Source organism: Eumetopias jubatus, unplaced genomic scaffold, assembly GCF_037043125.1.
Source record: "Eumetopias jubatus isolate StellerSeaLion01/CBP00866 unplaced genomic scaffold, mEumJub1_p1.0 scaffold_4, whole genome shotgun sequence".
Lineage (NCBI taxonomy): Eukaryota > Metazoa > Chordata > Mammalia > Carnivora > Otariidae > Eumetopias > Eumetopias jubatus.
This window is the reverse complement of record NW_028274810.1, coordinates 106549569-106576619: the sequence shown is the minus strand read 5'-3', so window position 1 is coordinate 106576619 and position 27051 is coordinate 106549569. Positions and strand designations below refer to the sequence as shown.

General features: G+C 53.2%; 1 protein-coding gene and 1 pseudogene across 2 annotated transcripts; one reads left to right on the top strand and one right to left on the bottom strand.

Moving 5' to 3' along the window:
- Positions 1-300: 300 nt before the first annotated feature.
- Positions 301-27051, bottom strand: SSU72 (SSU72 homolog, RNA polymerase II CTD phosphatase). Of its 2 annotated transcripts, none has more exons than XM_088022656.1 (5): positions 26873-27051; positions 17084-17227; positions 3010-3149; positions 2366-2480; positions 301-806 (listed from the first exon to the last, which is right to left on the bottom strand). In XM_088022656.1, the coding sequence occupies exons 1-5, from the start codon at positions 26950-26952 to the stop codon at positions 650-652; spliced, it is 636 nt and encodes a 211-aa protein (XP_087878782.1). In that variant the 5' UTR covers positions 26953-27051; the 3' UTR covers positions 301-649. The 2 variants fall into 2 exon arrangements, with proteins under 2 accessions (XP_087878782.1, XP_027964038.1); XM_028108237.2 differs by having other exon boundaries at positions 2362-2480; positions 26873-26982.
- On the top strand, positions 21340-21779 carry LOC114213189 (small ribosomal subunit protein eS26 pseudogene; annotated as a pseudogene).

Sequence of the window (27051 nt, the reverse complement as noted above, 5' to 3'; positions counted from 1 at the left end):
CAGCTATGGGTCAGCAGGGGTCGTGGGGAAGTAAGACTCCTCGGGGGACAACGGTCTCAGCCCCAGGAGGAGGTGCCACAGGGAGAAGGGTTCCATTCTTCCAGCAGTCCCTGGGGGTAGCAGGACCTCAGGATCCTGCTGGAAGTTGGGCTGCCCCACAGGCCCTCAGAAGCAGTCTGAGTCGCAGGGTCAGACCCAGGAGTCCCTCCAGAGGGACCAGTGCCAGGTGGGCAGGAGCAGGCCAGGTGGGGACTCAGGACAAAGACGACCAGCAACATGGATTTACTGGACAACTGCAGGTTCTTTCCTAGCAAGATAAAGCCCGTTGCTTTATTCAGGTTATTTGTACATTCCAGCAAGTTTGGGGGGCAGAGGGGAAGGGACCACAATGAAAGCCACAAATGCATGGGCAAAATGTACCATAAACCGTAGTTTACTTTTCTGGGTAAAGGAAAAAAAAAAACCTTTATAATCAACATCCCACTCGTAAGTAAAAGCGGGAGGGAGAAAACGTGATTGTTTTGAATCTGGCATCTGTGTGTCCTCGCATTTCCTATGCACAGTTTATTGGGTGCCACTGCCGTGGCCGGCAGAATACCCAAAAGTAAAAACAAATATCAGGAAGGAAAAAGTATTAACAAAAGGAAGCTCAAAAAGACAGCTTCAGGAGGGTGGGTGGCGCCCCGGGCGCCCGGCCAGGTGGGTCAGTAGAAGCAGACCGTGTGCAGGAAGGCTCTGCCGCTCTTCTCCTCAAACTCCTGAAGCAGCTCATCGATCTCGTTCTCCATGTCCTCGGTGTGCTGAATCTGGGGAGAGCACACAGGCTGCCCTGAGCCCCGGCCCCAGCCCCGCCCCCAGCAGAAGCGAGAGCAACACCTGCTGAGCTTGTGCCGTCCGCTCTGCAGACTCATTCCCACCCGCCCCAGGCCGGCGCCTGAGCACAGAGGGTTGGGGGCAGTCCCACCAGGGAAGGGAGGCAGAGAGCCTGCGGCCGGGCCTGCCCTCGGATGCCCCCCATACATGAACTACGGACGCTCACGGCCCCTCCTGCCCCCACTCTGCCAAGGTGCAGTCACTTGCTCAAAGGCACCCAGTGACGAAGCCAGCCCAGGCTCTGCAGTGCGGCTGAACATCTGTGGCCTCCATCCTAGTGCTGCCCCTAGCGTAACCCCCACGTTGTGAGACCCACAGATGTGTGCAGATGTGGCCAGGCGTCCCCTGGTGGAGAACCACTGCCCTAGAGGAGGAGGTGCGGCCAGTGGCCAGCTCAAGGCTGATTCAGGGCTGGTATGGGCTGGACCACGGCTGAGGCTATTCATTGGCCTGAGTCTTGGCCTGTAAGCAGTGCCACTCTGAAGTGAAGAGTAGCCCCTCTGTAACTCGTTTGTCAGGGTGACCCAAATGGAAGTCACATGTGCAACTTCTGGGACTTGTGTTCCTCTTCAGCCCTTTCTCCTGCATAATGGCCAGAACATGGGCACAAGTGCAGGAGCTTCAGCAGCCATGCTGGGCCACGAGGCATCTTGGGAACCGGAGCTGTGCTGGGCGCAACAAGAGAGGAGGACCCGGGCCCCTCCCGTGGCAAACCAGTCAGGCCTGCCTGTCTCTGGACTTCTTGGTTAAGCCACGTTTCACTCATTTTTCTGTCACTCAGAGTCAGCTGACTTAAATGCAGGTCTCACGAGCGGAACCTACAGGCATGTGGGTGTCTCCTTGGGTAGGTCCTTTTGCCAGGCCTAAGAGGAAATGTTTTTGCTCTGAGCATAGCCGCATAGTAGCTGCAAAGCCCCTACGGTTTTCCACACAAAGGAGGATGCCCATGACCACTCGGGGAAGGCCAAGGACCGACAGGTCCTGAGGATGCAGAAGAGAACATGACGGCATCCACAGGGCTCTGGGGGCCCCCGGGCTCTGCTAGACCTGACTGGGATTTTGGCAGAAGCTCTCGGTGGGCACAGGGCCAGACACTGAGCAGGACACTGCACTTCCATCACCCGAACAAAAAGCACAGAAGCAAGTTCTTAAATCAAAGCCGCGTGGTCGATGGGCGCCTTGAACATATGAAAATAACCCAACATGAACACGAACTGAACTGCATGACAGCCCCTTTCCTGGTAAAACCTTTGTGCCAGGAAGAGACGGTCCTGGTCATGTCCCTCTGGCAAAGACTGCTCCCGGGGACGCCGGGGCAGGCACACCTGGACCCTGGGGCCGGAGCGGGACCGGGGCCGGAGCGGGACCGGGGCCGGAGCGGGACCGGGACCGGGGCCGGAGCGGGGGCGGGACCGGGGCCGGAGCGGGGGCGGGACTGGGGCCGGAGCGGGGGCGGGGCCGGGGCCGGGGCGGGGCCGGGACACTCACGCACTGGCACAGCTCGCAGATGAGGAACGCCCCCAGGGTGGCCTCTTCGTGGTTGTCCTGGATGTCCACATTGATCACGTGCACTGGCTGGCAGGTCTCCTGCTCTCTGGAGTTCAGATCTAACGGGACCGGGCGACACGGCGGTCAGAGGCCATGGAACCAGGGACCCTGCTCTACCCATCTCCGGCCCTGGGGGGGGGGTCAACCAGGCCAAGCCCGGTGAGATTCAAGGAAACCTGGTGATCACCAGCCTCAATGCGCCGGCCATCCGGTCTCTCTCACAAACAGCCAGGCCGTCCTGGGGTAGAGCATCCAACAGCATTCTCACCCACGAAGTACCAGGCCCCTGGTCCCCTCGCCTCCTACGTGCTCTTCATGCACCCCAAAGACCTTAAAGCCTGCACTGTGTGCTCAGCGGACACACAGGTGGTTTTGCACGGATGAACATGACCAGCCAGAGGCTACAATCTCCCACCCTCACCTCCATCCTCAGGCGGGCCCTGCAGGTCGGGGGCCTCCTCCCTACAGCCTTGACCACCTTCCCCGGCCCCGGAAGCAGCTGCACGTCCTGCCCAGGGAGGCCACTGAGGCCGTGACGGGCGGAGAAGTGGCCCAGGCACTCGGGGCACACTCGGTCTGCAGCCTTACCTTCCACCACCTGATCATACACTCTCTCTTCACAGGTGAGGATCAGATCAAACAGGTCTCTGCAGTTCTGGAACCTTTCTGGCCGTGGCTTGATCCTCTTATTTCTGTCCAACATATGTAAGATGCCATTCTGCGTATAGCTAAGTGCTAGAGTCAAGGAACTTTAGAAAGACTTTTTCTCAAACCCAGGAGGCGCCTAAACCCCCACCCAGCTCAGCGCCTTGAGTGTGCACCAGCACAGCCCTCCCCAGCAGGTGCATCGAAGCAACGGAAGGGTTGAGGCAGTTCTGGGTCCGGCAGAAGACCAGCCGGTGGGGGAGGCACTTGCCTTAAGCCCCGCAGACTGGCCCTGACCAGCATCTCTGCACACGCTCATCTCAGCCTGCCAGGCTGGCCACAGCCTTCACACCAACCCCTTTCCAGAAAGCAGAGACCTGGTATCTGCAACCTTCACTCTCCTTTCTTCAACCTGCTGTTTTGACTCCTCCTGCAGCAACTCGGTGACCATTCACACTGAGCACAAGCTCTTCAGCAAAGACAAAGCCAGTACTCCCGAGTCTGCTCAGTTACAGCAGTACCAGAAAAATCCGGAAACCACCAAGAAAGGGAACTTCAGCAGCAAGAAGAGGGTGCAGGGGGCAGAAGCCCCAGGTTAACTGAAAATAGACAGTGAGGGAGGCCCAGAGCCTACAGGGCCCAGAGTCCCCAGCGGGGCTGAGGGGACACACACAGGCCCTGCAGCAGAGGTGTGTGGCCTACCCCCACCCAACCCCAGTGGCCCGGTCTATACTCAGGGCCCCAGGGATAGGGTTCCCCGCCCTCAAGAGACTGGGACAAAGGCCCTAAAGACACAGCCCTGGTCTCTAAAGGTCGTTCCAGACAGCTGGGGACAAGCATCTCGTTAATTCTATTTAAGAGACATAGACTAGCTGACTGAGGGATTTCTGAGTGATACATTTAATGGCTTTCCCAGATGTTAAGTTACAACAATTTGCTTAAGCTCCTATTACTCAAAATACATTTCCTGCCTTTCCAGAGAGCTTCCAGAATGTATTCAAGCGGTCTTCAGAAGACTCCTAAGTTGAAAAGACATGTGACTGTTAACTGGGAGGTGCTTTTGCATCTGCTCATGTTTTTGGCCAAGCGTCCCATCCACCACACATGTCCCTGGGATGGGCCTGCTGCCGGCCCACCACCCCCCTCCTGCCGGCCCGCCACCCCCCTGCTGCGCCTGCCCGGGGCGGCTGTGCGGCCACACGCAGGCCGTGCAGCACTCGGCCCTTCACACGCTTGGCGTCAGAGTCCAGTGTGAAGACACGGCTCAGGACGGGCCCCGTGTGGGTGCTGGAAGGACAGAGGCGGCCGAGGCAGTCAGGAGGGCCCGGGGTCCCACTGTCCGAACTCCTGCTAGCAGGATGAAGACTGCCGAGCTCCAGCGTGTCCTCGGAGACAGACCACCACCGAGGGGTGTGCAGCTGGCAGCGAGGCTGTGGCTCCCAGGCACTGCCCTTGAGGAGGGATGGGGCCACTACGCGCTCCGCAGCAGTGCCCCTAGGGCCCCGCAAAACTGCCCCTCCTTTACTTAAGCCTCAGTGATTTATATAGAAGAGGAACAAACGAAAGAAAAAGTGCCTAGTTCAGGGATCAAACCCCAACCCTCAGTAGTGGATGAAGAAAGTAGCGACAGTAACCCTTTGGACTGTTTTCTGGCAAACAACAGCGATGCAAGGCCCAGGCTGGGCCAGGTGGAAGTGCACAAGCTAGGAGCCCTTGAAGATGAACCCACAAACCCACCGGCCGCTCCAGAGCCCCCCTGGAAACCACGCGAGGACAGGGACAGGATGTGAAGGTCACCAGAGTGCAGCAAGATGCCCCAGCACACACAGGCCTGGACCAGCCACCAGCCTGGCCGCCCGTGTTGAGTGAGTGGCCAGCCAACTCCCAAAGGCAGGACGGCGCTGCCAGGGACGGCACGGCAGGAGGCCAGAGTCTCACCAGCAGGTCACACTCTCCTGAGAAAGGAGCTCCCTTGACCGGACTAGGAAACTGGGTTCCTAGGTGGGTGGGGGCATAGGATGTGGCATGCGGGCACCCCCTCTCCCCAGCACCCTGACCAAAAGTGCCCTGGGATGGATCGGGGGAAGCCTCCTAGTGAAGCTTCAGCCTCCACGTGAACCTGAGATACTTCCCGAAGGCCGAGGAGATGGGGATGAAGCCACAGGTACACATTCTGGCTCTTGTGCAATGCAGACCTCTGGGTGAGGCCCCCCCACCCCCGCCCCACTGAGCAATGTGGTCTGAGGCCGAGGAGCCACCATACACTCCTAGCCCCCAGCCTTCAGAAGGCACGTGTCTTCACTGTTCTCACCTGCAACAGGTGAAGGAGCACATGAGGAGTCTGTCCATCCAACCACCCCCTCCCACAGCTGCGAGGCTGGCACAGATCTGGGGGCACCTGGAGGGACCTGGTGCTCTGTGTCCCACCACAGGAAGCACAGAAAGGATCCTCTTGAAACACTCTGGGGTCTTAACCATCCGACGAATGATTCAGACCTTGTCACTCCAGGGCACGCGCCCTTTAAGAACTGTTACATAAACATCAGTGTGTGGGCCAAACGAAACCCGAGGGCAAGCACATCAGATGCAGGATGGGAGACTGTCCCCAGAAAGAGAAATGGGAAGCGAGAAAAGACACCGAGCAGCCACAACGGATCTGTCCTCTCTACAAAGCTGAAATGCAAACAAGTCCCGCGCAGCAGAGAAGGACGGGGGCCCTAGGGTCTGGGGGCGCCTTGGAAGGCCGCCCTTCTGAGACCCTGGGCATCCGTCCTCCTGCACAGGTGCTCTAACCCTGAGAGCTGAGGCACATGAGTCTAGGTCTGACTCAGGGCAACTTTTCAAACATCAGATTTAACTCCAACCACAATGTTCTCCTCAGTGCAAGTCACAGAGGTTTAGCTGGACATTTTCATCTTTAAAGTGATGTCCCAAAGACGCTGACTTCAACAGCCCATCTTGTGGACATGGACACTGGGGCCCCAGGGAAAGGCCCTCACCACAAAGGCAGCCTCTTTCCGTCCAGGGGAAGCACCATGTGCCGTCCTGGGAGGAGGGATGGAGGGAGCCAGGGGCTGGCACAGAGCAAGGCCTGTGCCCGTGGAGCCCACCTGCAGAATGCTGGCTCAAACGTGGAGATGTTCCCACGAAGGAAGATGGAGGGCAGAGGTGTAAGCTAAAGGCAAACGAACAAGGGAGATGAGCAGATGAGCCGTTTCCAGAGCAAGGGAAAGGTGCCGACAGAAATCCAAACGAGGGACCAGACTCTCACTCTCCAAGGCCATGGGTTTACCAGTGGAGCCCCCACACCCCACATCCTCACTGAGTCGCGACGAGGCAGGGATCTGCCGCAGGCACCCACTCCTACCCCTGGCCCCCTGGGCCTCTGCCAGTCCTGGCCGGGCAGAGGGTCTTGCCAAGGACGGGTGAGCACAGCTCAAGCCTCGTTTCCTCACAAATGTCACCAGCCCAACACAAGACAAACCCAGGTGAGACAGGCTGGGAAGAGCGAGGACAGAAGCAGGGTCCCTGAGTGCAGACAACTCCAGCAGGGGAGGTGAGCGGTGGGCCAGCTCTGCGCTCCCTGCGAGGTGGCACCTGGGCCCAAAGGGGCCTCGGGACCAAGCAGCGTCACAGCTCCCGTGGGTGGGGGCAGGAGCACCACCGCCCCACAGGCCCCAAGTGTTCCCGCTCTGCAACCAGGGGAAGCCAGAAGCTTCACCCCGGGGGGCCCTGGACTCCCCTCACACCCACCACAGGGGTTAACTTGCTCATGGCGGTGGGGTCAGGCCCTGGTTGGACCAAACCGGTTTTAGCCCAGCAAAAGCAAGCCTATTTCAGAGATGCTGAGCGAACAGCCCCGAGGACACACTGGTGGGGTATCAACACCTGCTGTCCCAAACGCTGCCATGCCTAATTCAGGTCTTTCCACTTTCTGGCCTTGGATGTGAACCCAAATCCTATGTAGTTGAGGATCCCCAGGAGTGAGCCACACCTAGAGAACCTGTTCACCTTTTTGAACCCTATAATCTAGTTTTAGTTCCGTTTTAGGCTTGATCAAACGGAAACATAAGACATGGAGCAAGAATTCTTATGTGGGGACCCAAGTCCCCTCTGGGGGAAGATCCTCAAAGGCAGCTCAGCTCAGAAGTGCCCAAGCGCCAGCCACCTGCCCTGCGGGCTGGGCCACCGGAGCCACTCCGGACACAGCTGCGGGGTGGGTGGGTGATGCTGAGAGGGTCGATGCCGAGCTGAACCCAGGCCCATGGTCCCGAGACGGATGACAGCCAGCCGCACCCCAGGAGAGTGTGGAGCTTCTGAACACCCCTCAAAGGCTCGAGGACAGAATACAGCACCCAGGTCAGCAGGGCCATGCCCCCAGGGAGCCCGGGGCAATCTCCCAATCCCAAACCCACCACGAGGGACAACTCCCTGGCCCAAGAAATTAGAACCCCCAGTCAGGAGCCTGCCTTTCTTCTCTTCTCTTCTCTGCGGGCCTCAAGAGTCCACTGGAACTCCTTCCTGCCCCTGAGGCTTCCCTCTGGAGTGTGAGACACGTGAGAAAGGGGGGAGGCATCCGGGGAACCCCCTCCATGCAGCTGGAGCCTCTTAGGCACCTGCTCCCCTAGAGGTACCTAGTGGAAGGGCAGCCCCTCAACAGGGAACTGGGTCTCCCCATCCCATCTCAGGAACAATCAGAGTGTTTAGTTCAAATCTCAGGATTATGTAGTGGCAACATTTCTGCCTTCACTTCAAATCAGCACCAACTGAGGCGTGAATGGGGTGGGCCTGCGGCCCCGCGAGCTCTAGCATTCAGTGGACACACAGGTGGCTGCCCTCCCTGATCCCTGGCCCACACAGCGCGGCCAGGACGGTCCGCTCAGGGCCACAGCGTGAAGTGGTGCCCGGCCCCACACGCCCAGGGCCAGACGCTGTGTGGGTCCTGTCACCGAGAATCTGTTAGAACAAAACCTCCAGGGTTTCGCTGAAGGCCTCTTTAAAAACACAACCCCAAGAACCACAGGCAGTGGCCACCAAAGCAGCAGGACAGGTGCACGCCTGCCTCCATGTGGACCTTTCAGGATCATTTCATGTTAGTCAAATGGCCATGTCCCCAAACCAAACAGTGAGGAACACACTGGATCCTGCATATACACAAGTGACCACAGGGAACCGCCGTTTTGCACACTCGGCACCTCCCAGAGAACACAGCCCCCGAGAGCCCGCCAGATGTCAACAGCACCATTTTTAGGCACAAATGTTACTTATGTGAAAAAATAAAGAACATTAGGAAAACAAGCCTCTGGGTTTGCACATTCAGGGTGTGGGGATCCGAGGCCTCCCGGGGCCACCAACCTGCCACGTGACGGTGCGAATGCTCTAAGTGGGGACCCAGGCCTGGGAGGCGAGGCCCGCGCGCAGCAGGGGCCAACAGCAGTCACACCGAGGCAGAGGCACCCACGACCGTGCACAGAATTGCAGTGGCGGCGAAGTCGCTTTTGCTGGGCTAACACTGGCAGAGAACGTGTTGGGACAAAGGCCTTTGCATTTGCGACCACGCTGTGTGCGCGTGCCAGCGGCAGCAGCCCAGCCTTGGCTCCCGGGCCTGCCCCAGTCGCGGCATTGTCTAGGGCAGCCCCCAGCCTCACTGGGGACCGTTCCAGTTCTGAGGGAGCAGCTCTCATTTGATTGATCAGCACTCGGGGGGGGGGGGGGCGCAGAAAGATGCTGCCTGATCTGCCTAACCTGGCACTTTGCAAGCTGTGCTGCTTGTAACAGATGCTTCTGGAAGGTGCCGGCTGCCCCGCGTGGACAGACTGCCCCCCCACGCAGCACAGCAGTTTCTGCTCCCTTCTGGCTGATCTGCACCAAGCACCGGTGGACTCTGCAGGGGAGGGTTAAGCCATCCCATTTCTTCAAAGGAAACACCCCCCCTTTGAATGGGGTCTAAAAGTACTGGCCGGACAATTCTTCGATCCTTCGTGCCGGCAGCCACCTGCTCTGAAACCTGGAGGTGGGGGTAGCGGGGTCAAAGTTCAGGACCTCGCCTGAGGCTCCTCCAGCTTTAGAGAGAGCGAGGGTAAGTCAGCCAGATGTGAGCAGATGACAAGGGCCCATCATAACGCACGGTCCAGCAAGGCTGAGTTTTAGTCATTGCAGGAGACTTTTAAGTAATAGAAGTAATAGATGACCACTCGTCCAAATAGGGTAAAATACCATATTCATTTAAATCTGAGAGAATGTTCACCAAAAAAAACTTTTTAAAATAATTTGGCTGGATAAATAAATTACAGTGGGAAAAATATTTTTAAGCCTTTGTGCGTGTGTGTGTTTTTAAAGTAGGCTCTACGCCCACCGTGGGGATCGAAGTCTCAACCCGGAGATCAAGAGTCATTGCTCCACCAACTGAGCCGGCCAGGTGCCCCCCCTTAGTCCCTGTTTCAAAGACACGTGCACCTACCCCCAGCTGTTTAATTGTCTAAAAAATTTAACCTCAAAACAAGAAGCTGAGCCTGAAGATGAAGACTTTTAGTGAACACGAATTTTTGAAACTTTTTGAAGAAAAAATTATAAAATTATGAGTTAGTCTGCAATGTCATGTCTTTTCTACATAAATGGCTTGATACGGGACTAAGTCCCAACCAAGGCCCCCGTGGGGAGGAAGGCCGCGCCCAGCAGCACAGGATGGCCGCCACCGCGGGGACAGCGCACACGGAGCTCTGCCGGCGGAAGGCAGCACCCCGCGGGCTGGGGACGGCCCGCCGCTGCCCAGACGCCCGACAGGACTGCGACCGAGTACAAGGGAAAAATAAAAGGACCCCTCTTTCTCACTGAAATTCTAGTTACTTAGTGATTTAAAGAAAAATAGTTGTCTTACCACAAAATTTAAGAATCTTAAAAAAGAAAAAAAAAAAGGTAAGCCAAAAGCAGGAACAGGACACAGTAACTAGACGAAGCCCAGGGTGGTCACTGAGCCGAAACGGTCCCTGCCTGACCCCCGCCCCCAGCTCAGCTGCGACACCGTCCAAACAACGCATTTGGCACCATAAACCTGTCTGCCTCAGAGGGAGGATGAGGAGCCCATCCAAGGGGCCAACGGTCACGGTAAACCAACCCACCCGCCCCCAGCAGACTCCTCATGGGGACCAACGGGGGAGGCCAGAGCCACAGGCCTCTGGGGACAGTGGGGACAGCCAGTGGGGAGAACAGCCGTGGCCAAGGATGAGCGGATGGCAAGGGTCACCATCAGGAGAAATCCAAGCTGAGCAGAGGCCATGGAGAGAGAAGGGCGTCACTGAGCATCTCCCGCCACCTGGGATGCACCCAGAACTGCGTGGAACAGGGCCTGGCAGGGGCTTTTCCTTATAAAGACCTCAAAATCTTACTCTTGGGGGTAACGGTGATGCCTGGTGTGCCCTGAGTGGGGCTGGGGCAGGGACCGCTGCCGTCCAGGAAGAGGCCCGTCGTCCAGGCGCAGAACGTGTGGCTCAGACCTGCTCTGGGGCCAGGGCAGCAACCAGGCCCGGCCCGAGGAAGGTGCTGATGACCGTCCTTTCCCACTCTTCACGACGTGCGTCCTCAAAGGCACTCCGACGAAGCTCGTCTCAGAGGTCACACACCCACTGGCAGCCCCTTCTGGACAGAGGGCCGAGGGCATCTGCTGGCGACACAGTGTGGGCAGGACGACGCCCTGATGTGGTGCCTACCCTACACTCCCAAACGCCGTCTGTACCAAGGGGGACGCAGCTGGAGCAGCGTCTCCACTTGGGGCTCCCTCAGTGGGCACTCGGCCCCCGAGGCTGGCGGGAAAGCCGTGCCTGTTGCTGTAAGGACCACTGGCACTCAGACCCACAACTCCTGCTCAGCCGGGCGTCTCCCTGGAGCCCTGCCGCTCAAGGCCTGGCCAGGACGCCCCAGCCCTGGGAAGAGCATGCACTCCCACATGCCCACCGAGCCCACCCCCATCAGAGCTCGTGGCAGCTCACCTGATTTCCACCATCCAGTGCTGGCTACATGCCACAGGCCGTGCCAGCCCCGAGTTTAGATTCAGGAGCGAAAGGCCAAAGGAGGCCACACGTAGAAGCATGCCAAGTGCTACCAAGCAGAGGGCAAAGAGGAAAGGTCCAAGTAAAGGGAGACACGCGGAAACCCGGGCCACCCCTAACCTGTATGGATACAGGAGACACCCTTCAGCCTGTTTTCAGGGCGAAGCACTAAAGAGTATGGAAGCAAGAGATTTCTCACGGCTGCTCTTAAGCCAGCAAACCGTAGGGCAGGAGTGGCGCACAGTGGCCTCACCACAGCCCACAGGTCTGGTCTCCACAGGCCTCACAGGGGCCCACCGCACCCAGCAGCTCTGACTGTCCCCCTGCCTCCCTGTCCTGAGAGGAAAAAGACAGCTGGAGAGGCAGAGCGCAGTGCTTCAGGGAGGGGGTGGGTTTGGGGCCACCCTGGGGCGTCGCAAGTCTTCACAACAATACAAACACAGCCCACCAGCCACCAGAGGGACTGTTTCGCGGTAGGTGGGAGGCTCGGACAGAGCCCTTGGCACACTTCGGGAGAGTGGGAAAGGCAAAGAGCAAACAGCTTTGATCCCGGCATCTTCTGAAAGGGCTGTGGGGGCAGCTGGAATCCCAGAACCGCACTCTGAGAACCACTAAATAAAAAGCTTTTGAGCTAGGACTTCCTTCTATTAAGAAATAAACTCATTTTGGAAATCAAAGCGGTTTTTGCAAAACACGTAGGTTGCACAAACGAGAACCTGGGAACCCCTGGAGGAAATTTCCGTCAGCTCCTGAGCCACTGGCACCCAACCTAGCCGCTGCCCCACCGTGAGGCTCGGCGGCCAGGAGTCCTGGCTGGTCTACAGTGTCCTCCTCGCACCACCCGTGAGGTCACCGGGCAATGTGACGCCACCGGTGTGATCTACTTCCTATAACCCACTTTCAACACACCTCGTGTCAGCATCTCACCTACCGTGGGCTGGGAAGACCAGGTCTGTTCCCTGCCCTGGGCGAGCTCTGGAAGCCGTGGGCGAGGTCAGCGTGGCTGTTATGCCCAGATGCTGAAGTGACCCCTGGCAGCTAATCAGCCGTCTCTGTTCAACAACCAGCATCTCCCCAGATGAGACATGATGGCGGCTCTTCTGCCTCCTTTGGAGTATCTTAAGGCCATGACTTGTATTTTTAAAACATGAGTGCTTTCCTAAAACTTGAAAGCTTAAATATCAGCAAAACTAGAACAGAGTTTCTCTAGAAATCAGTGTTTGGCTTAGGAACACGCTCATTTGTTAAACAGATAAACACTGTTTTCAGAAACTACTTAAAAACGTAGCTGCCAACCAGCGTGAAACAAGATAGGGTCCAATGATACGGCGGAAGCGCAGACCGCCCGACACTTCAAGGGCAGCGAGCCGTCCCGGGGCAGGTTAACAAAGCATGGGCTTGAGCTGCAGGAACCGTTCCCACGACAGGCCCAGCAGGGGAAGGCACACTGAGCTTCAAACAAGAGCCCCGGGAGACCCCAACAAAAGGAAAAGGCTAGTGGCCCTACTGCAGAACAACAGGGGTCAGGAGGCTGTGGGGAATCTACAACCTCAGAAATCATCTTTATTTTCAGCTTTTACCCCAAAGCAAGAAAAAGTGCACCGTGAAGAACCGGGTATACATACAGCGGACCCTTGAACGACATTGGGATGAGGGGCGCCCCCTGCAGACAAAAATCCAAGTATGACTGACTCTCCAAAAACTTGATAGCCTCGTTGACCAGAACCCTCACTGATAACATCAACAAGCGCACTAAGACAGTTTGTAGACATCATATACTCTATTCTTAGAATAAAGTAATATGGGGAAAAAATGTTAGGGAAATCACGAGAAAAGACCTTTACAGGACTGTGCTGGTCATCAAGAAAACTGCGCATCCGTGGCCCTGTGCAGTGCACACCTCTGTTGCTCGGGGTCACCTGCACACGTACAGTAGCCCAAGGCCTAAAAGCACAGCCAGAGGATGGAAATGAGTATGTGGTTTAAAAAAGGCTAAATCCCTCAAGTGAGTACAAAAGATGGGAGAACAATTAGAAAAATGTGCTGGATACAGGCTCACAAGTGTCTCCTAATTGCGTGGACAAAGTCAGGATCCCAGGAAGTGCTCGTTTTACTTGTGTTTCCAATCAGAGTTTAAGGAGCAACTGGTCTCTCGTATTAAAAATCCCACTATTATTTAAAGATACAGTTACTTGCTTTTTAAGATAAGTGATTTTAAGTGATTTTCACAAAGCGATGGTCTACTGAAAGGTCTGAGATGGGCTCCCCATTACACCTCATGCAGAACCCGCCCCCAGCCCCGGAGCCCAGCGATCCTGGGCGTGAGGTCCCAGCGGGCCCTTCGTACGTGGAGAAGGAACGACGTTCTCGTTCCAGCGAGGGTCCTCCAGGCAGGCTGAGGGTTCAGCTGCAGACTTCGCTCCCTCAGTGAGGGTAGCCCGGGGCAGCTCCAGCCTGGCACACGGCTCCGGAGGGAAAAGGAGAAAAAATCCAGAAGTCCACCCTGGGAGCTGCGCTAAAGCCCACAGGGCAAAACACCAAGTTTAAGGCTGCTCTGTATTCAAAATAACTCCAAGGCAAAGGGAGGAAAAAAGGTTAAGAGAAAAAAGATTACATTTAAAAATAGCTTGATCCTCGCCACCACATAGGTGAGCCTCAAAAACATGCTGGAGGGAGCCCACTCCAGAAGACACGACACGCTGCAGGGCTCAGCGTGTAGGAAACGTGTGGGAGAGGCACACCCAGAGACAGAAGGCAGACCGGGGTTGCTGGGGGCAGGGGGCTTTCGTGGGGGGGAGGGGGAATGGGGTGACGGGCATGAAGGGGGGCACGTGATGGAATGAGCATGGGGTGTGGTCTACAAATGACGAATCACTGAACTCTACCTCAAAACTAATGATACACTGTCAATTAACTGAGTTTAAATAAAGTAAGATTTAAAAATGTGCTAAAATCTGCTGTGGCAATGGCTGCACAGCCCCGTGAGACACACTGGCGCCCACGGACTGCACTTCACCTGCTACATGGACTCTCTCCCAACACTGCTCTTCTGTATAAAACCCACGGCAACCCCTCACTGGAGAGAAACCGGACATTTCCGGTGGCCTGCGGAGGGTCAGGCCAACTTGGATTCCCTGTACTACCAGCAGATAAACCCCACAGGGAACTGGTAACCAGCCCAGTCTAGCTTCACTCGTTAGTTTAGGGTTAGTTTAACAAGGTTTCTAACCCAACTCACGTCCCTGGCCTCCTCAGTCTCCCAGGGGCAGGTCCTCCTGCAGGGATGGCAGGCCAGTGCTTGGCCCCCGAGGCCCGCCCTGCTCACAGACAGAAAACCACAGGGAAAACCACCTACAAAGAGCCAAATAGTTTCAGAAATAAGGTGCTTTCACACTAATAGGACCGCTGGCCAAAACATACTGAGAGCTTAATAACGTCAGGGCCCCACACTCAGCCTCAGGAGCACCGAGCACGCACACACGGGGGAGCCCAACCCCCGCCACCAGGCCACTCCGCCTCACCTCCTGGCTTCCACAGAAGCTCCAGTATTCTGGGTCACAGACCTGGCTTCTAGTGCTTCTCTGCTTCTTTCCTCAGATGCCAAGGCGGAAGCAACCAAAACACCAGGCCCCCCTCCCACAGCCATCCCTAGTCAAGTAACCCCCTCCCGTGTCCTCGGGGCACTTCCTAAGACAGGTGTTGACTCCCAACACACAGCCCATCCTTCTCCACCGCCGCCTTCCCTGTGTTCCCCTCGGGCGTGAAAGACCTGTGCCCCTACTCCCAGAGTCCTGCCAGTGTGCACGCCGACCTGCTGGAGCAGATGCCCCTTCTTTACTGGCCCAGGGCTGTACTCGGCACCCTTCCTAGAAGACAAAATCCCACCCAAGTGAAGTCAACAAACCGACAAAGGTGTCTCTCTCCCAGAGCCTCATGAGGGGTAATCAAAAGGGGGGGTCCGTGAAGGTGACCTTCCTACGCAGGGTCTCAGGAGGCAGATACTGCTGGTGACAGTGGGAACAGCCATGTCCCCCCAACCACCACACCTTCCCCACGATGCAGCAAAGGCACACGTGTGTGACTGTCTCCTGGACTAGATGCTCCGTGGGGAGACCATGCATCTGTACAAGGTGAGCCCACAAAGGAGATTCTGAATTCTGAGCAGCCAGTCTCTGCTCCTTCATTCAGAACTGCTAAGACACGCACATCAACCCTCCCACTCCAAATCTCTCTTGTCCCAGTCTTAAAGAGTGGTTAAGTGCTGCCCACTCCTAGAAACAGAAAGATCACGGTCAGCTCCAACGTCAGAAGGCCTCACTTGTAATAAGTAAGGGAATATGATGAGTGATTATGTTTTCGTTTCTCACTGAGTATGAGAGGTTAAAAATGAATGGTGCTAGCTGAAGAATCTTCAAAAACAGATGCAGTCTCGAGATAAGCTTAACGACACATGAAGAGTTAGAGAAACCTGGAGGTAAGATCCCAGGTTTCTCCAGGATAAGGGGGCTAGTGGTCAACACTTCTCTGCAAGGCTTAAGGGCAGCTCTCAACACAAAGGGGAATTTCACAGAAAGTAGCCTTCTGAGATGCTGCCTCTAGCGGAGCCAGAGCCCGGCCCTCCCTCTCCGCCCAAGGATGTGAGCAGTGCACGGCCCTGCAATACAGAGACCAGGGCACAGCTCACCGGAAATACGCAGGGTCTTCTCCCCAGCGCAGGTTCTGCGGCTTCTGGGCAAGGGGGGGGAGCACCCAGGACTTCCCAGGACGACCTTGGGGATGCGGCACCTCGAGTCCTGGACTCCTGCCTCCCACAGACAGCGCCACATGCCCCGCTACGGCACTTCCGCCTCAACGCCCCTGACAGCTTTCTAACTGTAGGAGAGGGAGAGCACCGGGGGCAGATGGAGTGACTGTCAGGGTCCAGTTTTACACTTTGCTAGAATGACCTTTGGGGCCACACTCCCCGCTAAGTAATCTATAGATTTACAGAAAACATTTGTAGTTTATTAAAAATTGCAAAAGCACCAACATGAAGACAGGGTTTTCTCTCTGGTGTTTATATTCCTTTCACTTGACAGATGTTTGGGCTCCGTCCTGAGAACTAGAAATCCCTCACTGTAACAAGGAACACCCAGAAGTTCCAAAGCAGCATGGGTGATCATGAAGTGTCCTGGGCAAAGGCCAGGCAACAATGATCTGAGCCACTGTACAGCCTGACACCACGTTCATAAACATATGTTTAAAAAATACCTTTCTGGGGGGCGCCTGGATGACTCAGTCGGTTAAGCGTCCGACTCTTGGTTTGAGCTCAGGTTGTGATCTCAGGGTCGTGAGACTGAGCCCCACGTTGGGCTCTGCACCCAGCGCGGAGTCTGCTTGGGATTCCCTCTCCTTCTCCCCCTGCCCCACCCGCTTGGGCACACACTCTCTCTCTCTCAAAATGAATAATAATAAAAAAATACCTTTCTTTCACATGAGTCTTAAGTAGCAGATCCAGTCTGTTTTGCCTCTTCCTGAAATGAAGTTCTCTCAAATTATGTGCTTCTAACATGCTTCCTTTGGTAGCAAACATGGCAGAGATGTGTGAGGCAGCCTGCCTACATGTGCCTCAACGCACACTGCGCTCATGTGTGCATACACACACCTACCCGCGGAGGGGAGCAGTGGGCAGCCCTGCAGTGAGAAAAGCAACTCCACTCTGTGATTTCTGCCTTCCTCACCTACACGGCCCTGTTTGATGTTACGTCGGAACCCGCCCTCACCTTGTCAACATGGGCTCCACGTTTGCACCTCCATGCCCTACACGTCCACCTCCGCGTCACGTGTGCTGTGACTCAGCACACCATGCAGAGGCAGCCGCTAAGTACCTGCATCAGACACCCCTAAACTGGAGGTCAGAGTGACACACACGTCAGATGACACCTGCCAGAGACAAGCACGTAGGGTTTTAAAAAGGCGACCCACTGGGATACAGTTCTTTGTCCTTCCTAAGGAGATCATTGTACATCTGATCATATGTAGTTTTGAAATCATAAACATTTGGCTTGTCGGGTGCTGGTCCTGGGAGCTTCACATGAGTTCCTGTTCCAAAGGACCGGACACTGAATCCCCGTTTGCTGAAAGACACAGAAGGAGAGAAGAAAAAAATCACAGTTGGATTAAGACACAAAATTCTAAAACCAAGGAATATGAAATGGAAAACAGACAAAATGAGTAACTGTTGGTACTACTGACATGTTTTTAAACTCTTAACTTTAAGCATTTTCGTCACAAATTTTAAAAAATCCCATAGCATACTGGGGCATCTGGGTGACTCGGTTGAGCGTCCGGCTCTTGGTTTCAGCTCAGGTCATGGTCTTGGGGTCATGGGATCCAGCCCTGTATCAGGCTCTGCACTCAGCGGGCAGTCTGCTTGAGATTCTCTCCCTCTGCCCCTCCCCCCCACTCACATGTGTGCACATGCACTCTAATAATAAATAAATCTTTTTAAAAAAATCCTGTAGCGTATTACACAAAAACTGGATGAAACCAATCAAGACAGAAGACAAAGGGTCTGCCAGCGCATTACAAGGTGACGTGTGAGTACCACAGCTGTTCACTGCATCCCTCCAGAACCTCTCTGACCCTCAGAGGCCCCACAGACATGCAGAGTTAGGCAAGATTTCCTCTGGAACATATCTGACCACTGCCCTGATCTCTGTAGAGGGTTCAGGTTCACAGGACCCCCCCCCAGTGTGTGACTCCTACAAAACTCCCACAGACTTGACAGCACGCGCCACCACAGGGAGCAAGCGCCACGCATCCAGTCCCTGACTTCCTGTGAGCCGGGGCTTGCCGGGAAACCAGAATTGAGAGCCCAGGGGCGTCAGGCCCATGGGGGCACCCCCGCAGCCTCTTACATTGTCACGTCGGCCACAAGGCTCCAGAACAAACAGCTCCCAAGCTGTGCAGACTCTTGCAACCTGGAGTCCAAGGGAAGAGAAGGGACCAAATGTGTCTCCTGAACCCGGGGACTGTGCATGAAGCACAGCCCGTGAGTGACAACTTGCACTGTAACAAATGTCATCTGAAAACAAACCTCACAGACATAAGGGCCTATGGTGCCTTGTCACCACGGACAACCTCTCTCAGGTCGGCTGCAGTCACGTGCCAAAGTTAGTCTGGCGCAGAACTTGCAAACTTCCAAACTCAGAGTCAGTAAAACTTTTAAGTGTTAAAAGTGTCCGAAAAAGACCAGCCTTCTCATCACAGCTCTCTATCTGTAAACCGTATTAACTTCTGCATCTGAAGGAACTTCCCGGGTGGCAGGACTCGCGGAGAAGACACGTGTTTCCACTGGTGCTTCCATCCTTCTCACAGGCCCGTCTGGCTCTGAAATCCCCCGTGATAACAGTCTCAAGCTTTTCTAGGTTTTACAACAACTCATATTTGACTATGTCTGGAGATATTTTTGGTTTTCACAACAGAGAGGTGCTCCTGGCACCTAGAGGCCAGGGAGACTGCTAAACCACAGCCCTCCAATCCAAACTGTCAACAGTGCCAACGTGGAGAGCACCCTGACAGAGAGAACGAAATGAATAAACCCCACAGAGGGGAAAAGGTGTAAGCATAAAAGTCACAGGGAAGGAAATAGCTTAATCTCACTCATCGTAAGAGAGATGCATCATATGAAGGTCAAAGTCTGCTTATGGGTTAGCTCTCCCACTGCTTCCTCAGCGCCGCACGGTAAGGACATCCGGTAAGGACATCGTCCCTTCTGCTCACTACTGTGTCCCCAGCACCCAGAGCAGCACACAGCAGGCACATAAAAAGTATCTGGCAAATGGCAAATGAATAACAATTTTACAAGGAAGGAGAACCTCACTCAGAGGACGTGCGAGCCTCTGGAGAAGGCACCAACATCCAGCAAGTGAAAACCACTGTCCCCTCCAACACAGACACTTCACTCTGCAAGTCCATCCTACGGGATACATGCAGACACATGCAGACACATGTGCAAACGGCCCCACCAAAGGACACTCGTTGCAGCCCCGAATGTGACCAAAGAAGACAAGAGCCAACCTGTGTGTCCCTCCACCCAGCAGGGTCCTGTTGCCAATGTGAGGAAGGTGAGGGGTGCCACACACACCAAAAATCTCCTGCAATTATTCACAGAAAAAGCAAAGAGTGGAAACACGTCCAGCTCTAGTGGCAGGCGCTATGTCCCCGGAGGAAGAGAAGCCTCCACACCTGGCACCTACACAAAGTATCAAGTAAGCACATACTGAAACAGTAATTTTAAAGAGCATTCTTGTCAAGTTTCATTTAAACACCTCACCTGAGTCCTCTGAGGTTGGTAAGAGCTGAGTCACCTGCCTGCGTCCCTAAAGTCCAAGCTGTGCAAGCTGGCCCCAGAACATCACTCGTGACAAAGAACACAGCTAAGAGCAGATTTCTGGTTAGCAAACCAAGGCCCATGTATACCTGAACCGTTAAAACAACCCTCAAGACAACCAATGTTTCTGACACTTGATCACAACGCGCTCCTGAGACTAACCCTGGGTCGGCAGCATAACCCTCCCTGAAGCCTGCCAGCCCTCAACGTCTCCTTTGAGTTTCCTGTGTGACTCATGGAAAAGCAAGGAGCCCAGAGGCGGCACAAGTATCCTGGACGCTGGTAAAGCCAACTCCACCGACCACTTCACCTGTGTCCAGGGCTGGTTTACTTTGGGCACTGGGCCGGTCACACACCCAATACCTGTATGTCAAGGTACTGCCTCTCCAGCAGGCGGGGGAAAGGAGAGACGTGTGCTATGAAACCACAGAGCCCACAGAAATAAAGACACCCAAGGACGGGGCTAAAGCTTCAAAAGCTAAAAACCACCACCTCTTCCACTGGTGGCAGGTTTACCACTCCATTTTGATTCAACAATGTTTCCTGGAGCTTACTATGTGCTGGGGATACAACAGTGATCAAAACAGACCCAACTCTCTCTTCTTCGACAGCTGGGGGGGGTGGGCGACAAAGTAGGTAAAACGTCCGGTACACAAGACAGTGAAAGACAGTGATGGAAAAAGCCACAGGGCAGGAGCAGAGAGGGTCCTGGGGGAGTGGGAAATAGGAGACAGGGCACCTCAGAGTGCTTCACAGCACACACCCCGTGATGCAGAGACCCTGGACAGGGCCCTGGGGTGTTTCAGGTTGGGGTAGGGCAGACAGGCCACCTGAAACCTACCCACAGCGTTCCTGGGAGGCTCGAGATGGAGAGCCCCTGGTGCAGGGACTCACATCCCCCATCCTGCTGGGGCAGCCCAAGTCTGAATCGCCTGGACGATGCCATCTGGCAGGACCACCTATCTCTTCTACACAGCTTCTATCACAGTAGGGTTTGAGGCTTGCATTAGGTGTCCGAGTGGAAGATTCTCCACTTTAGTCTGTTCATATCCGTAAAAGTAGATCATCCCAAAGATAACCTAGCCCAACATTCCACCTGGCTGATCCTTAACAAGGCTTCCGAGGGGGTGACTGCTGGATCTCCAAAGGGACAGGGACGACTCTGAATGAAGTCAGCTGACCCCCCACATTAGAAACAGTCTAGGGACCTGTCCTCACCGCCCACCCCAATTTTCGGAAATGGCAGTCAAGTGTATTTAAAAATAAAATGAAGTGCAGTTTGTTCTTCCCCCAAGAGAAATGTTCCCAAGTGGCAAAAAGGCTAATTAGCAACCGAAGCGCCTTTCTTCAAAACCGATGCAACTGACAGAGCAGCCCATCCTGCAGCGTGACAACCATCTTACATAAAAGAACCAGTGCCATAAAAACATTCCTGACAACCTAGAGGCTTTGTCTCAAAGGCCAACTATTTTGTATGTTTAACTAAGCTTCCAGACAAGATGTTTATCAAATGTCTTCACAAGTACCAACAACCCTATCATAAAGAACCTATCACAGGGGCGCCTGGGTGGCTCAGTCGGTTACACGTCTGCCTTCGGCTCAGGTCATGATCCCAGGGTCCTGGGATGGAGCCCCACATCGCGCTCCCTGCTCCGCAGGAAGCCTGCTTCTCCCTCTCCCGCTCCCCCTGCTTGTGTTCCCTCTCTCGCTGTCTGTCAAATAAATAAATAAAATCTTAAAAAAAAAAAAGAACCTATCACAGAAAATGTCAAATTTTGGGAAAGAGAATTGTTTCCATTGTTATCCCAATGGCTAACGGTAAAATGAACATCAAAAAGGATAAGCACTCTCGGGTCTCGCTACCAAGATGACCAAGAAAAGAAGGAATAATGGTCGTGCCAAAAAGGGCCGCGGCCACGTGCAGCCTATTCGCTGCACCAACTGCGCCCGTTGTGTGCCCAAGGATAAGGCCATTAAGAAGTTCGTTATACGGAACATAGTAGCGGCCGCCGCCGTCAGGGACATTTCCGAAGCGAGCGTCTTCGACGCCTATGTGCTTCCCAAGCTGTATGTGAAACTACATTATTGTGTGAGTTGTGCCATTCACAGCAAGGTAGTCAGGAATCGCTCTCGTGAAGCACGGAAGGACCGAACACCCCCACCCTGATTTAGACCTGCAGGTGCTGCCCCACGACCTCCACCAAAGCCCATGTAAGGAGCTAAGTCCTTAAGGACTGAAGAAAAGCTGTTCTCCAGAAAAAAAATAAATGGCGATTACACTTCAAAAAAAAAAAAAAAAAGGATAAGCAAACATCCAAATTAACAGCATGGGTTACGTTATGTTTTCTGTTTTCCATAGTGCGATTATTAATCAATTTCAAGTTTTTTTGTTTTTTTTTTTGGGGGGGGGGCAAGACTGAAATCCTAGACCTCCAGCCAAACTTCAGAAAGCACATGCTGACTCTAAGTAGGGCACGATGCACTCACAATCCCAGGTCACCTTCCCTATAGGCACATCACTCACTGATAATCAGCCCGATATGTAGCTTTGTGATGAGCTTGTATTTACAGAACACAAATCAACTGCTCACAAGCTACCAAACTTGAATGCCTGCCTGCAGTGTCACTGTGGCACAGCCAGAAGGCTGCAAAATGAACTCTTCTGAAATGTGAGTGCGCCAGTAAAATTTATGTCATCACCTGCTAAATGTGGGCTGTAAACACATCTCAGTACATATTTTCTAGGGTTTACACCTTATTCTTATCCTCCCACAGGATAAGGTCAACAACAAAACTGAGCAGCTAAGCATGAGATCAGTGTTAAGCTTGTGACAAGTACGCCTTTATGTTTAGCTCCCCCATCAGCACCCCAGCTTAGATGTCTCTCCCTCCACAGCTGCTTTTCCTCAACCTCGGCTTCTTGCAGGCCACCTTGCTCTGCCGGTTGCTGTCAGCCTGTCCAGTGTCCCCCCTCTACCCAGGGCCGGCAGAGCAGGCCCTCAAGATCTGGTACTTTGGATGGTCCAGCGACAAACGACCACCAGTGTGCTGCTTTCCTGCTCCAACCCTAAGTGGCCCCAAGCAAGGATGTGTTACTAACAGGTGTGAAACTGCTGAACGATCTTCCCTGCTCTAGGCTCAACCTGTTCTCATCTGTAAAAGATTGGAGATGCAGCAAAGAATGTTTGAGCTGTTGGTGCTGTCACCCTGCTTGGTCTACCCAGTTTTGAACCCATGTTTGCACAAAAACTGACCTCCCTCCACCCATCCTCCTTACTTTAGTTCTGCCTCCGGAAGATAAAAAAACACAGTCCCTTAAAACCTAGGAAGGCAAATGTGTTCCTCTGTAGGCACCTCTTCTGCATTCTCTGCCATTCTTAAGAGTCATGATTTCTAATCCTTTCACCTTATTTTTTTTTTAAAGATTTTATTTATTTATTTGAGAGAGAGAATGAGAGATAGAGAGCACAAGAGGGAAGAGGGTCAGAGGGAGAAGCTGACTCCCCGCTGAGCAGGGAGTCCGATGTGGGACTCGATCCCGGGACTGCAGGATCATGACCTGAGCCGAAGGCAGTCGCTTAACCAACTGAGCCACCCAGGCGCCCCCTTTCACCTTCTTAAATGGTTCCCAGTTTCCTTTCTTCAAGGATACCCAGAACCAAAATATCAAAAGATGCAGGCAGAGGCTGCAGGGCATAACTGACTATCCCTCCCTGGTAAAGGACAAGAGACTTCCGGAAATGGGTCCAAGACAAGGGAGTAAGTTTAGCACCATGACTGGGCATACTCCTACAGCACAACCACAGGCAGCCTGAGACTTGGTCCCATCTGGGAGAGGACATCCAATTTTGCCTCAAACACAGTGTGGCTGGGAGCCCACATGCTCTTGTCATGATTTGACAGCCCTACCCCAAATTGGAGAACCATGGGACCTTAGCTGATTCTGTTGCCCTCCCCTCACCCCACACCCTTCTTCAGCCCATGCTTTTCCCATCTGAAGTCTCAGTTCTGTACTCATGATAACCAGAGCCCCTTATGTCCAAATCCTTATTGTCACTCACGAGCAAGGTCTTCCTGTTCTGGGTACTGTCTTCTTACCTGTGTTAAGTGTGGATGAAATCAAATGGCTTTTAGAAAGCACCTGACAGAGAGCAGCTCAAGAGACTGACTCTCAACCTGGTTTCCTCATTTGCAGCCTCTGCTCATGTTCCCCAAATCACACTGCCTTAGGACTGAAAACAGACTTGAGAACTCAGTTCAGCAATATGGACAAGTCTGTCTTTAAAATTTGTTTTGAATGGCTACAATCAGAGAACTTCCGAAAATCAACATGCCCCTTAACATCTAGATCGTTCTGAACTAAAAATAATTGGCTCCAAAGGGAAATCTCAATCTACAGTGCACAAATAACAGAAGCCTCTGTGGAAAACACTCCTAAAAAAGCTAAAGAGCTCCCAGGGCTGGTATTTGAAACAATTTAGTCTCAAAAGATCAAAAATGATCACCCCAGGGAACATTATGACTAAAAATGCCAACATTTATTACCATTTGTATTTGACTTGTCAGAAAACGGTCAAAGCTGATTTTCAATAGGGCAAAAATAAAATAGGATTTCATTAATAAAACTACCCCGTGCGGGTTCATTTAACCGCATTCCTTTTGATATGTCTTCCCGTGTTTCACAAACATCCCCTGTAAGGTCCTGACGTTCGTAAGGTCTCAGGTGGTAACAAAACCACCATATCAAGTTCTTAGGGATGCTTTCAAATGCTGTAAATAATCCAAATAGAGATAAAGCCATAAATAATTGTCAAAAGTGAAAATGACATGAGAACTTTTTCCATCTCAATAGCTATTTCAAAACTAAAGGAGGGTGAGATCCTCTTTTGCCCTCGCAGCGTGAAAAAATGAAAATAATGCTCAGATTGAAAAAACAGGAATTACAACTGAACTATTAGATCACATCCTCGTTCATAAAAAAAAAAAAAAGAAAAAGAAAAAACAGGAATTATATAAACAGGTACTTTTCTGGAAGGCAGTCTGGCAAAATATATGAAAATGTAAAATATGGCTACCTTTTGACTCAGCAATTCTACCCCCTAGGAATTCATCCAAGGAAACCATCAGAAAACTGTGCAAAAATATTTATATGGCACAAGGATGCTAACATTTTAAGAGTGAAAGATAAAAAACACCCAAAATGTCTACTAAGCGGGGGTTGGCTACAAAATTAATTGCTGCACAGAATTCCTCTGGATTACCGTGTCCTGATTTTACTCAATATGAATCAATGTATTCAAATTCAATACATCAAAATAAGAACTAAAATGTAACATTATGTGAAGAGAAATTCCCAAACATTTTAGTCTCCTTTCAGTTTATGGTACACACAGGACACACCCAGAAGGTGCCACACCGGTCCCGTGAGGAACGGTCGTCTCCTCATTCTTCAATGTATTCTGTTTACAGAGAGATCTTTTTATAAGCAAACACTATTTTCTAACAAAGGAAAACATCCCCCAGATATAGGTATTTTAGCAATTAAAGATTTATGCCTAAATTAATGTCACATTCACGATGTCAGTAATACAGGTTACCCTAAACTTACCTCTTTTTGCCTTTGTTCTGAGTGTTTTTGAAGTAAATTTGAAACACGGTAAAATGGGTACAAGCGCACCTACGCATTTCGACTTGGCGATTATTTGGAGGGGTTCTTCTGTACCCCCATTTCCACAGGAGACCCAATGCTGTGCCGGCTACCACTGCTTTGAACTACACAAGGACATGTCATCCTGTAGTGATCTCTTAGGGAAGTATCAGATGGGCAAGTTTTGGAACTGGTCTCATTACAAAGCTGCTTCAAATTAACTACAGAAACATCTCTTCTGTTAGATTTCATCCCAACTTTGTTATGTAGATAACATCTTTAGCTTAAACTAAAGATCACCAGCCAGAACCAGCAGAATGAGGCGGTCTCCAGATCACCTGTTCTGAGGACATTACACTTCATCTTCCTTGAGTAACTTTCCAGGAGTGTTAACCTTACATTCTTTTCCTTAAATTTACTGGACTTTAAATGACTGTAAACTTAATACTAGCACATTCCTAGTTTTAAAACAAGTTTGCAATTTTAAAGGTTCTCGTTTAAAAACGACCTTCACACTGAATCGTTAGGTTCAAAGCATCCCATTTGAACATCAAATGACAGTAACTGAATACTGTGGGCTTAGGAAAAATTAAACTCCTAACTAGCTAGCAGATCCTGGAACCCTGACACTCCTACCTTCGTTAAAAAAAGGAGAGAAGGGGCAGGCAATTCTAAGTTTCCCAAGTTACTGAGGAGAGTTAGAGTCGGAATGGGGTAAGTAGGAGGAGCGGCACTGTTGTCCTTTACGCCATGTGGAAACCTCGGGAAAAGAGGCAGTTTCAACTCTGCTTTCCTATCAAAGCTGACACGTCCACCAACGTTTAACTGTAATGCGAGCAGTCAATTTCACACTCTGAGAAGTGATTTTGAACGAAAAAACTTACCAAGCGGGAATAAACTTTTATTAAGCAACATACAACGCCAGGGTCACAAAAAAGAAGTCAGGACTGACATATAAACTAGAGGAGCAAAGCTGAATTCACGTGTAGTCCAGAAATTGGCGGCCGGAGGCTTTGGGGAGGAGGGCATTTTTCTGCTCAAGATTGAACGTAAATAGGAACAAGTACACAAATCCACGAAGTTAACAAAACAGGCCGTTTCCGTGTCTTGGGGTTTGGGGCTGTTTTTTTGTCTTTTTAAGGCTGGCTTTATCCCGAGGTTACGCAGTGCACGTTTTCCAGCAGACCTGATACATGACCACAGCCTGGAGGCAGTCGTCGGACACGGCCATCTCGCGGAGCCCTAGCCCGGTCTTGGCACTTACCGCCCCACGGGGGGAAATCCTACGGAAGGTCCGCTATTTTCAGAGGCACAGATATGCCAGCAAAGTGGATGCAAACCCAACCCTTTGGGTTTATCGAGAGTTCTGAGCGACTGGGAACCTCTCAGCTCAAAACCTAAATTTTCCCGCGACGCTTAGAAACATGTGGGGGGCCCCCCGCGGACGACCGAGCCTTGCGGACTCCTCGCTGCGCTCCGCCCCGGAACCAACGAGCCCAGCGCGGCCCATCCGGCGTCCCTCGGCGGCCGCCTCGCCCCCCCTGCCCGGCCGCCGGCATCGGGCCTAGGCGAGCGGGGGCCGCGACGGCCGCCCAAAGCGGGCCCGGGCCGGGAGCCGCGGCCGGCACCACCGCCGTCGCCGCCCGGCACCGGCGGGACGGGGGGAGGGGGCGGCGGAGGGACGGCCGGTCGGCCGGCGTCCGACAGGGCGCGCTAGGCCACGGCGGAGGCCCCAACTACCTGAGGATGTTGTGCGCCTCCATGCTCCGGTTCTGGTTGCTCGAGCACACCACCGCCACCCGCAGCGGCGACGACGGCATAGCGGCGGCCGCACCGACCGCGACGCAACCGCTCCGGGACCCCCACCCAACCGTGGCGCTTCCGCGCGAGCAATATGGCGGCCGCGGCGCCCGGAAGTC